Source organism: Octopus sinensis, linkage group LG7 (assembly GCF_006345805.1).
Source record: "Octopus sinensis linkage group LG7, ASM634580v1, whole genome shotgun sequence".
Lineage (NCBI taxonomy): Eukaryota > Metazoa > Mollusca > Cephalopoda > Octopoda > Octopodidae > Octopus > Octopus sinensis.
Window position 1 is genome coordinate 1,576,641 of NC_043003.1, and position 13,500 is coordinate 1,590,140.

The 13,500-nt window shown below is 41.1% G+C and overlaps 1 protein-coding gene across 2 annotated transcripts in view; it reads left to right on the forward strand.

The window, feature by feature from the left end:
* The window catches only part of LOC115213840 (LARGE xylosyl- and glucuronyltransferase 2), a 63,681-nt gene that overhangs the window by 33,316 nt on the left and 16,865 nt on the right, over positions 1 to 13,500 (forward strand). For both annotated transcript variants that reach the window (XM_029782771.2, XM_029782769.2), the window contains 6 exons: positions 3,582 to 3,699; positions 4,944 to 5,048; positions 6,476 to 6,590; positions 9,322 to 9,460; positions 11,537 to 11,708; positions 12,689 to 12,723. In XM_029782771.2, coding sequence (XP_029638631.1) covers positions 3,684 to 3,699; positions 4,944 to 5,048; positions 6,476 to 6,590; positions 9,322 to 9,460; positions 11,537 to 11,708; positions 12,689 to 12,723 — 582 coding nt within the window. In that variant the 5' untranslated portion in view covers positions 3,582 to 3,683. The remainder of the gene's footprint in view (positions 1 to 3,581; positions 3,700 to 4,943; positions 5,049 to 6,475; positions 6,591 to 9,321; positions 9,461 to 11,536; positions 11,709 to 12,688; positions 12,724 to 13,500) is intronic.

The following is a 13,500-nucleotide window of genomic DNA, read 5'->3' on the forward strand; positions in this document are numbered from 1 at the left end:
GTTGTTCGCACTTTGTATTTTTCATTTGATTATGTGTGAGTTTTGTGTTAGTTGGTGGGGAGAGGGTTCTACTTCCTCATTTTCATCCTCATCATCATCATCACTTCTCCATGCTTGCATGGGTCAGAGGGGATTTATTGAGGCAGGTTTTCTACGACCGGATGCTCTTCCTGTCACCCACCCTTCCTTGTTTCCAAGCTTAGGTAATCTTCTCATCATGAGGACAAGTTTTTTACAGATGAATGGCAATGAAAGACACCACTTACATACTGGCAACACTCGACACAAACTCATTCACACACACACACACACACATATGCATTCATAGAAAGGGGTGCTGAAAAGATCCTTGCTTTAAGAGTATTGAAAAAAGCCTGGTTGGAGGCCCAGCCTTCCAAATTCCTTTACAGGGCTTAGAAAAACTGACGACTGCTGCAATGTAATTGTGTGAATGTGAGAGGGAAAACATTGAATGAAATCATGATGAACTGATCCTTTTCTATTTTCCTTTACCCAAATCCAGGAACTTGTCAGCACCCCCTTGCACACATATGTATATGTGTATATATATATATATACTGAAAGTGTAACTGCTAGAGTAAGAATAGCCTGGGCAAAGTTCAGAGAGCTCTTACCTCTGCTGGTGACAAAAGGCCTCTCACTCAAAGTAAAAGGCAGACTGTATGACGCATGTGTACAAACAGCCAGGCTACACAGCAGTGGAAGATGGGCCGTGACTGCTGAGGATATGCGTAAGATCGCAAGAAATGAAGCCAGTATGATCCGATGGATGTGTAATGTCAGTACTCATACTCGGCAGAGTGTAAGTACCTTGAGAGAAAAGCTGGACCTAAGAAGCATCAGTTGTGGTGTGCAAGAGAGACGTTTGCGCTGGTATGGTCATGTGGCGAGAATGGATGAAGATAGTTGTGTGAAAAAGTGCCACACCCTAGTGGTTGAGGGAACCTGTGGAAGAAGAAAACCTGGGGCGAGGTAGTGAAGCACGACCTTCGAACTTTAGGTCTCACCGAGGAAATGACTAGAGACCGAGATCTTTGGAAGTATGCTGTGCGTGAGAAGACCCAGCAGGACAAGTGAGACCATAACCCGTGGCCTCTACCTAGGATGTAGCCAGTCCACTTATGCATACCTTTCCTTCTTGGGACACAAAACTCTACTTGTGAAGACCTGTTGAGGCAAGTGAAAATCAAAATCAATCAACATCAATAGAAATTGCAGCTGTGGTACCAGTGCCAGTGGTACATAAGAGAACCATCCGAACATGGCCGTTGCCAGCGCTGCCCCGACTGGCCTCATGCTGGTGGCACGTAAAAAGCATCCACTACACTCATAGAGTGGTTGGCATTAGGAAGGGCATCCAGCTGTAGAAACACTGCCAGGTCAGACTGGGCCTGGTGCAGCCTTCTGGCTTCCCAGACCCCAGCTGAACTGTCCAACCCATGCTGGCATGGAAAGCGGACGCTAAACGATAATGATGATGATGATAATTATTTGAGGGAATATTAATCCAAACTTACAGGGAAAAAATTCAATTTAGAAAAACTAAATCAAATTTCACACAATATAATATATAAATGGCGGTGCCCCAGCATGGCCACAGCTCATAAGCTGAAACTAGAATCAATCAATCAATCAATCAATCATATAAAAAATTAGAAAGAACCACCTTTTAACAATTCAAAATGAACAATTAAATTACACCATCTATAAAATTACATGTAATATAAATATTAAAATTAAAATGACAATAAAATATCAATAATTAAGGTAATTGCAAAAGAAATAATAACATATATAACTGGTAGAATAACAATTATATACGTTTTTATTATTTTTTTTGCAATTACCTTAATCTTTATATATAAAAGTGAGGTTGTGTGCTGTCTGTCTCCTACGATTTAGATTCCTTACTCCCACATTTTGCGGTGCAGTTTAACCAAAACCAGGTATCTTATAGTCGTGATTCATATCGAGCCCTTCTGGGTATTAGTGCGCGTCTACGATGAGGCTACAATTTTAAAAAAAAATTTACCATCATTTTTTTCCATTTTAATGCATTTTTCGCTATTATATAAGGGAAGTAACTCTCTAAAAATGTCTACGATGAGTCAACGATTTAAAAAAAAATTTACCATCATTTTTTTTCTATTTTTAATGCATTTTTTTGCTATTTTTTGGCTATAACTCTCTAAAAATGCTTATATAGTTATTTCCCTTACAAACCCGAGCAACGCCGGGCGATACTGCTAGTTATTGATATTTTATTGTTATTTTAATTTTAATATTTATATTATATGTAATTTTCTAGATGGTGTAATTTAATTGTTCATTTTGAATTGATAAAAGATGTTTTTTTCTAATTTTTATATATATATGAGGTTGGGGCTGAAAAGTTCCTTACTTTAAGGATATTGTGAAAGGCGTGGTTGGAGGGCCAGCCTTCTGAGTTCCTTCACATGACTTAGAAAAACTGATGGACTGCTGCAATAATTGTGTGAATCTGAGAGGGGAATATGTGGAATAAAATTAGAACTGATCCTCCTCTATTTCCTTTTACCCAAAACCAGGAACTTTTCAGCACCCCCTCACACACATGTATATGGTGGGAGGGGTGTCTGTATAAACACACACACATGACAGAATTCTTTCAGTTATTGTCTCCCAGACCTGCTCACAAAGCCTTTTGTTGGCCTGGGGCTATAGCAGAAGACAGTTGCCCAAGATGCCATGGAGTCTTGCTGTTGAGGGGATACAAAGCTGCTCCCATATATTATGTAAGGGCCAGTGGGGCTAACGAGAAAGAAGATTGAGACAGTGGTGGTGATGAAATGCCAGAGCATCCCAAGATCCAAGAAGGTGAATGTAAGAGGGGGGGATACAGGTAGCGGATCTGGTGGAGGGGCGGTGAGGAGCATAAGAGTGTGAAGGAGGGGCAATAGATGGGAGTAGAGGTGGGAGTAGTGAGTGATAAATAAGTGGTAGAGATGCAGTTAATGGGAAATACCCGTATCGAGGGGATGGGGTTGAGTCAAGAGAGAAGGGATTCAGGAAGAGGAATGCTTGCTTCCCAACCATATGGTTCTGGGTTCAGTCCCACTGCATGGCACCTTGTACAAGTGTTTTCTACTGCAGCCTCAGGCAGACCAAAGTCTTGTGAGCGAATTTGGTAGAGAGACAGAAAATGAAAGAAGCCCATCATGTATATATCATCATCACTTAATGTCCATTGTCCATGCTGGCATCGGTTGGATAGTTTGAGTGGTCTGGCCACACTGGAAAGCTGCACCACATTCCACTCTTTTTACATGCCACAATGCTGTAAAATGGTTTGTGTTAGGGAATAGCATCCAGCCGTAGAAACCATGCCAAAACAGACACTTGGAGCCGGGTGCAATTCTTCAGCCCATTGGACCCTGTCAGACTGGCCAACCCTTGCCACCATCAAACTGGATGTTAATTAATATTTACACTTTGCTAATGAACAATTTATTCTCTTGTCTGAGCAACTAATTCCTCTTTTGCTTTACCAATGGTTTTCTTCATTTTGTGTTTATTTCCAGCACAAATCCAGCTTCCACAGTCACCTGATTTTTAAATGCTAAAATTCTGAGCGACAATTTCCTTTGATGTTTACTCCCAGCTAGCCTGGAAATAAACCACCAATGTTTCAAAAATTAAGTAAGTTTCCCTTCGATTTCAAACTCACTAAATTTTTATAAAGATGTGCTGCAATGTGATCATCTTGTCTGCTAGAAATAGCAGCCATGTTCTTCTCAAACCACAGCTTGCTGTCTTAAAAAAAAAGTACACATTTAATAATGTAACTCTTTGATACATTGTCTGAGAATAAGATGAGGTGGTCAAAGATGGAACACTTTGATCACAGCTGGATTTCAATAACAACAATATCACCATCATTATTTCATGTCCACTTTTCCATGCTTGAATGAGTTGGATAGAATTTGTTGAGGCAGATTCTCTATGGCTAGGTGCCTTTCCTGTCTCCAACCCTCAAGCAAGAGAAGATTTCCCCTTGGCTGAACATGTTTTCATGGAAGTTCAGAAACGAATGACAGTGCTGCCAAGGCAACAAGACACACACACACACACACATATATTATACATACATACACAAGTACACATATGTATGTAGACATGCTACCTTCAGTTTCCATCTACCAAATCCAATCGCAAGGCTTTGGCTGGCCTGGGGTTATAATAGAAGACACTTGTGCAAGGTGCCATGCAGTGAGATTGAACCTGATATCATGTGCTTGGGAAGCAAATGTCTTATCACGCAGTCACACCTCCACCTATATGCAAATACAAGCATGCACACACACACACACAAACACATGTGCACACATCAGGCTTCTGTACAGTTTCCATCACCCAAATTTCATTCCCTTGGCATTGGTCAATCCAAGGCCAGAATACGAGACACTTGCCAATCATGCTGCAGAGTGGGATTGAACTTAAAGCCACATGTTTGGAAATTGAACTTTCTTACCACCCAGTCGTACCTTCACTTAGAGCTGTGCTTTCTGTGCCTATTGGTGTTGTGGGTGGTGTGGTTTTAATGCCTGGCTTTCCTTGTATCATCAACCATTTTACAGCTTGGATTGGTTTCAGCACAAGAGAGATGTGACAAAGCTAAAAGGTCCCCCCTGCCTTTCTATTAATGTTTTCAACACAATATTTACTGACCTCACTCCTCCTTCTTTAACCCTTTCGATACCAACCCAGCTGAAACCGCCTGTGGATCTGTAGTACAAATGTCTTGTTTTCAAAAAGCTCTGAATCAAAATCTTCCACCAAACCTTAGTCACAATTTATGTTCCTAACACTAGCTTAAGGATAACTAAGTTATTTCAAGGGGTAATGTATTATGATAATCTTACTTTTCAATTTTCTATTGTAAGACGAATCCAAAATGTTCCGAGTGAAGAAGAAATTCTTGTTGGTGCTGATTGTAGTCTACGCTTTTCCAATGTTCTTCCTGGTCTACCTTACTGTCAGTACTGATGGTGAGTAACAAATACAATTATTATTATTATTTTCTGGGAACATAAACCATGATGTGTCATCATAATCACATAACCCTAACCCTAATCCTTATCTACAGATTTGTAGATAAGGATTAGCTAATTATAATCTCTGATTGGTTCGTTTATTCTTCCTTTTTATTTCTGTACTAATACTCAGTTTGATAAGATGTTGGGCAGTAAAGGCCAAAGAATTAAGGATTCATAAAACCCATTATTGCTGAACTATGCCCAAAGCAAAAATCATTCTGTTCCTAATGGATAAGTGTATCTATGATTAGTTAGAGAGAGGAATACTGCCCACTGTTGTAGTCCATGGAAGCAGAAGTATCTTAATAGCCTACATTGCTGTACTAATCATGTGGTTTTTGTATGAAGCAAACTTGATAAATTTGCCTTTTAGCGATGTATCTGCATTAAGTATAATATATAGATGGTTATTTAAATCCAATACTGTTTCTATTGCATATAATGAAATCTTCTTCAGTTGAGCAGCTACTTGCAGCATCAGTGATTTTTCAGTCAGCATTTTGCTATATCAGATGTCTCTGTTATGTAGTTGACAGTGGGTACCTGCTACTGACCAAGCCTAACGAGGCAGAAACGTACATTTAGCAAAGCAACCGCTACTGCTGGTCAATTTTTCATGTACTACTCATATATATATCTTTCTGTTTTTAAACACAGTATGCCCCATAAGTGATATTGTTTCCAGATCAATACCACAAATTTTTGTGTGTGTGTGTATATATATATACAGAGTGGTTGGCGTTATATATACGGAGTGGTTGGCGTTAGGAAGGGCATCCAGCTGTAGAAACACTGCCAGATCTGACTGGCCTGGTGCAGCCTTCGGGCTTGCCAGACCCCAGTTGAACCGTCCAACCCATGCTAGCATGGAAAGCGGACGTTAAACGATGATGATGATGATGATGATGATGATATATATATATATGTGTGTGGAGGCGCAATGGCCCAGTGGTTAGGGCAGCGGACTCGCAGTCGTAGGATCGCGGTTTCGATTCCCAGACCGGGCGTTGTGAGTGTTTATTGAGCGAAAACACCTAAAGCTCCACGAGGTTCCGGCAGGGATGGTGGTGATCCCTGCTGTACTCTTTCACCACAACTTTCTCTCACTCTTTCTTCCTGTTTCTGTTGTACCTGTATTTCAAGGGGCCGTCCTTGTCACTCTCTGTGTCACGCTGAATATCCCCGAGAACTACGTTAAGGGTACACGTGTCTGTGGAGTGCTCATCCACTTACACGTTAATTTCACGAGCAGGCTGTTCCGTTGATCGGATCAACCGGAGCCCTCGTCGTCGTAACCGACGGAGTGCTTCCATCCATATATATATATATTGATTCTTCTTCTCTGAAGCATCTGTTTTTTTCTCTTTGATTCATTTCAGATTATATTTCTTACGGTAACAATGGAGCCTACGGTGTCAGTCGCTTGGAAGCAAAGCTGGCACAACGAGTTAGAGAAATGGAAGAGAAGAACCAGTTTCTTCAAAAGCAGTTAAGGTTGGTCCCTTTGCTACGACTTAACCTGATGTTGAGTATTTTCTCTATAAACCCACAAGTTAACTTGTTTTTGGAAAACAAACTTGTATGCCTGTAGGGCATATATATATTAATATATATAGGCATGTGCATGGTTTCAGGTTCAATCCCACTGCATGGCACCTTGGATAAGTGCCTTCTATAGCCATGGGCCAACCAGTGCATTGTAAGTGAATTTGGTAGATGGAAACTAATGGAAGCCTATCATACAGGTGTGTGTGCATATGCATGTTTGTGTGTTGTGTTTGGCCCCCACTTAACAACCAGTGTTGGTTTGTTTACATTCCTGTAACTTAGCCCTTCAGCAAAAGGAGCCAAAAGAATGTCACATTTAAAAAATAAAAAAACTGGAGTCACTTTGACTAAATTCCTCGAGGCAGTGCTCCAGCTTGGCTGCAGTCCAGTGACTGAAACAAGTAAAAGAAAAAGAGAGATAAGTGGTATTAATGAGGAAACCAGTGAAGTGAAGAACTTGGCTCAAAAACAGGGCAACTTTATCTTGTTTGTGTCCGTGTTACAAACATCAACTCGGTTGAAACAAAAATTAGCCACATCATAAAAATTAGTTGAGAATTTTGTTGCCCAGATAGTGTTGCTAACGGGAGCATTAACCCTTTTTTTTACCAACCTGGCTGAAACCACCTCTGGCTCTGAGTACAAATGTCTTGTTTTCATCAGTTTTGAATTAAAATCTTCCACCAAACCTTAGTCACAATTTATGTTCCTAACACTAGCTTAATGATAACGAAGTTATTTTACTAAATTCTTTGTTATGGTTAAAATTAATTGAAAGAAACACAGAGCATCTCAAAATAATACAGTAACGAAAAGGTTAACGAGTTTTCTTTTGTTATTGTTTTCATCTTCTCTCAAAAAATATAAAACAATTATTGTTTATGAACGTGGCCGTAGCCAGTACTGCATCGTCTGGCCTCTGTGATGTGGGCACATAACAAACACCATCCGATCGTGGTGGCCCCTACCTGGGACGTAGTCAGTCCACCTGTGCATACCTTCCTTCTTGTGACACTTGTGAAGACCTGTTGGGGCAAGTGAAAATCAACAAATCAAAAAATCAAAACAAATCAAAATAGATGAACATCAATGGAATCTGTATCTCTGTGGTACCAGTGCCGGTGGCACACAAGAAAACCATCCGAACGTGGCTGTAGCCAGTACCGCATCGACTGGCCTCCGTGCTGTGGGCACATAACAAACGCCATCCGATCGTGGGCGTTCGCCAGCCTCATCTGGCACCTGTCCGAAGACCCGGCAAGACTAGTCAGGCCATAGCCCGTGGCCCCTTCCTGGGACGTAGTCAGTCCACCTGTGCATACCTCCCTTCTTATGACACTTGTGAAGACCTGTTGAGGCAAGTGATAATAATAATAATAATAATCATAATCAAATCAAATCAAAACAAATCAAAATAGATGAACATCAATGGAATTTGTATCTTTGTGGTACCAATGCCGGTGGCACACAAAAAAACCACCCGAACGTGGCGGTAGCCAGTACCACATCGACTGGCCTCCGTGCTGTGGGCACTTAACAAACACCATCCGATCATGGCCGTTCGCCAGCCTCATCTGGCACCTGTGTTGGTGGCACATAAAAACACCATCCAAAGACCCGGCAAGACTAGTCAGGCCATAACCCGTGGCCCCTACCTGGGACGTAGTCAGTCCACCTGTGCATACCTTCCTTCCTATGACACTTGTGAAGACCTGTTGAGGCAAGTATGTGACACTTGTGAAGACCTGTTGAGGTAAGTGTGTGACAGTTGTGAAGACCTGTTGAGGCAAGTGAAAATCAAACCAAATCAAAATAGATGAACATCAATGGAATTTGTATCTTTGTGGTACCAGTGCCGGTGGCACACAAGAAAACCATCCGAACGTGGCCGTAGCCAGTACCGCATCGACTGGCCTCCGTGCTGTGGGCACGTAACAAACACCATCCGATCGTGGCCGTTCGCCAGCCTCATCTGGCACCTGTGTCGGTGGCACATAAAAACACCATCCGAGCGTGGCCGTCTGCCAGCCTCGTCTGGCACCTGTGTCGGTGGCACATAAAAAAAACACCATCCGAGCGTGGCCGTTCGCCAGCCTCGTCTGGCACCTGTGTCGGTGGCACATAAAATCACCCACTACACTCTCGGAGTGGTTGGCGTTAGGAAGGGCATCCAGCTGTAGAAACACTGCCAGATCTGACTGGCCTGGTGCAGCCTTCGGGCTCCCCAGACTCCAGTTGAACCGTCCAACCCATGCTAGCATGGAAAGCGGACGTTAAATGAGGATGAGTTAGAAGCAGATTCAAACCCGCATACCTTGTGTGTGTGTGTGTGTTTGAATTATTGTTCATGTTCCAGCTAAAGAACTGTAATTCTTGGGTACTTGAACCATGTCCAGACCAAATATTCTACCTGTTCTTTGTTCAGACTGCTCTAATCAGACCTCTCACACCTACCCTACAATGTCAATCTGAAAAAAAAAACCCACATCATCAAAAATCTCAAAGCTATAGGATAATGCATGATTAATTTAAATGAATAAGCATAACATTTAACAGTATTTGTAATGTTAAAGGTTAAATAAAAACTTTATTGCTCAGGCAAATAAAAGAATTTTACCCACATTTTTCTATTAAAAAAAAACAATGACCTCATACAGTATTGTTGTTGTTGTTGTAGTCTGTCCCAGAATCAATTACTAAATCTTCAAATGAGCTTCGCTGCTGACAATGATACCAAATTTGCTTCCTACAAAAATCATATGAATGGTACATGCCTTCGATGTCTGAATAATGAACCAGAAGTCCCAAAATGTGAGGTAAGAAGTCTTCTCTTCACTTACATTGCCCCCTTTTTTTTTCTTTTTTTTTTTTTTGCTGCCATTTGGTTTGGGTGGGGGTGTTGAAAGTACCCTGTGTATGTGTTTAATTTCAGTTTCAAAACAATCAAGAATTTGAAAAAGATTAGGAAATAACTAAAATCTTCATTTAATCTGATGCTTCCAACATAAGCTAGCAAAAATTTCTTACATAAAATTATGATGAAAAGAAATAATTTTAAATATGCCAGATCAGACTGGAGCCTGGTGCAGCCTCCATGGCTTCCCAGACCCCTGTCGAACCGTCCAACCCATGCTAGCATAGAAAACAGACGTTAAACGATGATGATGATGATGATGATGATACAAAGGTGCAGGAGTGGCTGTGTGGTAAGTAAGCTTGCTTACCAACCACATAGTTCCAGGTTCAGTCCAAACTGTGTGGCACCTTGGGCAAATGTTTTCTACTATAGCCTCGGGCCGACCAAAGCCTTGTGAGTGGATTTGGTAGACGGAAACTGAAAGAAGCCCGTCGTATGTATGTATGTGTGTGTTTGTGTGTCTGTGTTTGTCACCCCAACATCGCTTGACAACCGATGCTGGTGTGTTTACATCCCCGTCACTTAGCGGTTCAGCAAAAGAGACCGATAGAATAAGTACTGTGCTTACAAAGAATAAGTTCTGGATTCCACTTGTTCAACTAAAGGCGGTGCTCCAGCATGGCCACAATCACATGACTGAAACAAATAAGAGTATAGGCACAAGACCGGTTCTGGGTGAATTCATCTGTGGGTGTGTGTGTGGTTGTAGATGAATTGTTGTAGACAAATTCGCCAGATACCCACAAGAACAGCTGTGTGGTAAGAAGTTTGCTTCCCAACCACATAGTCCTGGGTTCAGTCTCACTGCATGGCACCTTGAGCAATTTTTTTTCTCCTATAGCTTCAGGCTGACCAAAGCCTTGTGAATGGATTTGGTAGATGGAAACTGAAAGAAGCCTGTCATAAATTTGTGCTTGTGTTTGTCTTTCCCCATCACTTGACAACCGGTGTTGGTGTGTTTACTATAACTTAGTGGTTTGGCAAAAGAGAGTGATAGAATGAGTACCTGGCTTTAAAAGAAAAAAATTAAGTTCAGGTATCTATTCATTCAACTGAAATTCTTTAAGACGGTGCCCCAGCATGGCCATGGTATGATAACTGAAACAAGTAAAATATGAAAGATAACAGATAAACATTTGAAGTTGGTGGTTTTGTATTGTAGCACTTGCAGGAGTCTGGTGCCAGAAGACTGGTGCCAGAATGGATCGGAGCAGAACAGTTGGAGACAAATGCACACACTTGCTGAAATGTATAGAAATAGAAAGACAGAGAGAGAGAGAGAGATTATAGTTTATTAATTGAATACATCACCATCATCATCCAAATTCTGTTTTCCATGCTGGTATGGGTTGGACGGTTTAACAGGAACTGGCAAAGCATAAAAAAACTATACAAAGAAGGAAAAGAAGGGTCTTATAAATTCAAAAGATGTTGATTGACGAAAAATTAAAGGACTGAATGTCAAAATTAAGACGATAGTAGAGAGTTCTAGAAAGCACCAGTTCAAGGAAGGAAGCAATTAGAACAGAAGGACCTATGACTAACAGGAAGCTCCACAGAGAAATGCTGCAGCTGGGCAGGGAAGCGAGTGACATGTTTAAAAGTCTTGAGTGAGGGTAGCAAACCAGAAAGTTCATTGGGACAATGGTCAAAGAAATATTTAGATAAAAGACACAACAGAGACAATCCCAATACGCCAGCCTAGTGAAAAGACATATTGGATAATGTAATCCTAAATGCCAGCTTAATCAGAGTCGGCCTGGGGTTAAACAGTGAACAGATTTGCTTCAAAACCCAGGAAGTGACTTCTAACATATTTCCAAATATTTTCTGTATGGTCGTAGAAATAACCACAAAGTTTCAAATTTTGTGTTTGACAAACCCCTGACTTTTGTGAATCTGTAAAAGTTGTTTAAAATACTGAAATCTATGCAATATATCTACCTTTTTTTTTTATTTTTTGTCTTTTAACCAGATTATCCATGTGGCTATTGTATGTGCTGGGCACAATGCTACAAGAGATGTCGTCACGTTAATTAAAAGTATTCTGTTCTACCGCAAGAATCCTCTTCACTTTCATTTCATCTCTGATAGTGTCGCTCATCTCATCTTACAGAAATTATTCAAAACCTGGAATGTTGCTGAAGGTCAGGTCCCATTCTCTTTCCTCTCTATATAAACTTACACAAACACCCTACACTCTTCTTTAAGATTAAGATTAGGGTTTTTCAGTTTTCTTTTTTACCAGACTGGCAGCATTCTTATTTCACCCAATCTTGACATAACTACATCATGTAGTGGTGCAGGCTGGCTTCCCAGCCATGTGGTTTCTGGTTCGCTCCCACTGCATGGCACCTTGGGCAAGTGTCTTCTTCTGTAGCCTTGTGAGGGGATTTGGTAGATGAAAACTGAAAGAAGCCTGTCTTGTATATATGTGTATGTATACACTTGTCCAGATATCATGTGATGTTTGTAAATGGGTTGGCCAAGTTGTGTCAATGCAAAATTGTGTACATTTACACACACACACACACTTTTATATACATCATCAGCCTCATTTAACATCAATGTCCTCTGCTGGCAGAGGTTGTTTGGCACAGTTTCTGTGGCTGGATGCCCTTCACCAATCCTACCCACTTTACAGCATGTACTGGGTGCCTTTTTCATGCCACCTGCACTAGCAAGGTAGCAACTTGCAAAACTATGACCCTCAAATGAGGAGAGGAAGCTTTATACTAGAAGACTTGAGAGGGGTAAAGTGTGAGAGAAAAGGGCCAGAGCAGAACAGGTTCCTTGCTGTAAGGAAGCTACAGGACTACTCACAGTTTGGGAGAGTGGATGGAAATGATGAGGTGGGGACGGAAAGTGATGAAAGGTGGTGATGCTGAGGGTATCAGGGTAGACCAGCAAGGTATGGAGTGTCTAGGAATGAGTGGGGTAGAGAGAGATGCCAGGAGTGAGTGGGGTAGGAGGGGATGTCTGAGGGAAAGGTACAATAGAAATGATGAGGGAAGCAAGAGAGATAGCATAATGTTGGGTAGGTTGGGTGAGGGGAAGAGAAAGAGTGGGTGCACACACACACACACACACAGAAATGTCTTCATTTATTATTTGTTTTCTATTTCAGTTCAAGTTAGCTTCTATTCTGCCAATGAAATCAAGGTAAAGGAATTTTAAAACTGATTGTGACATTAATGCAATGTAACACATTATTATTATTATTATTATTATTATTATTATTCTATAAAGCAGCAAGCTGGCAGAATTGTTAACACGCTGGACAAAATACTTAGCAGTATTTCTCCCGTTGTTATATTCTGAGTTCAAATTCCACCAAGGACAACTTTGCAGTTTGTCCTTTCTGGGTCGATAAATTAAGTACCAGTTGAGTACTGGGGTCAATGTAATCGACTTAACCCCTCCCCCAAATTTCAGGCCCTGTGCCTATAGTAGAAAGGATTATTAAGGCAGTGAGCTGGGCGAAATGCTTCGTTCTGAGTTCAAACTCCACCGAGGTTGACTTTGCTTTTCAGCCTTTTGAGATCGATAAAATAAGTACCAGTTGAACACTGGGGTTGATGTAATTGACTCATCCCCACCTCCCCACAATTTGCCCTTGTTTCGAAAATTTGAAATTATTATTATTTACTGAGGGTGGCCAGCTGGCAGAATGGTTAGCAAGCCAGGATAATTGTTTAACACTTTTTCATCTAGCTTTACATTCTGGGTTCAAATTTCACCAAGGTCAACTTTGCCGTTCATCCCTTCAAGGTTGACAAAATAAGTACTAGTCATGTACTGGGGTCAATATAATCCATCTAACCGCTGAACTTGCTGGCCTTGTGCCAAAATTCAAAACCATTGTTGTAATAAAGATTGTTTGCCCACATAACATGGCAGTCCTGGGTTAGGACGAATGTTGCTGTAGTTTAGCCCCAG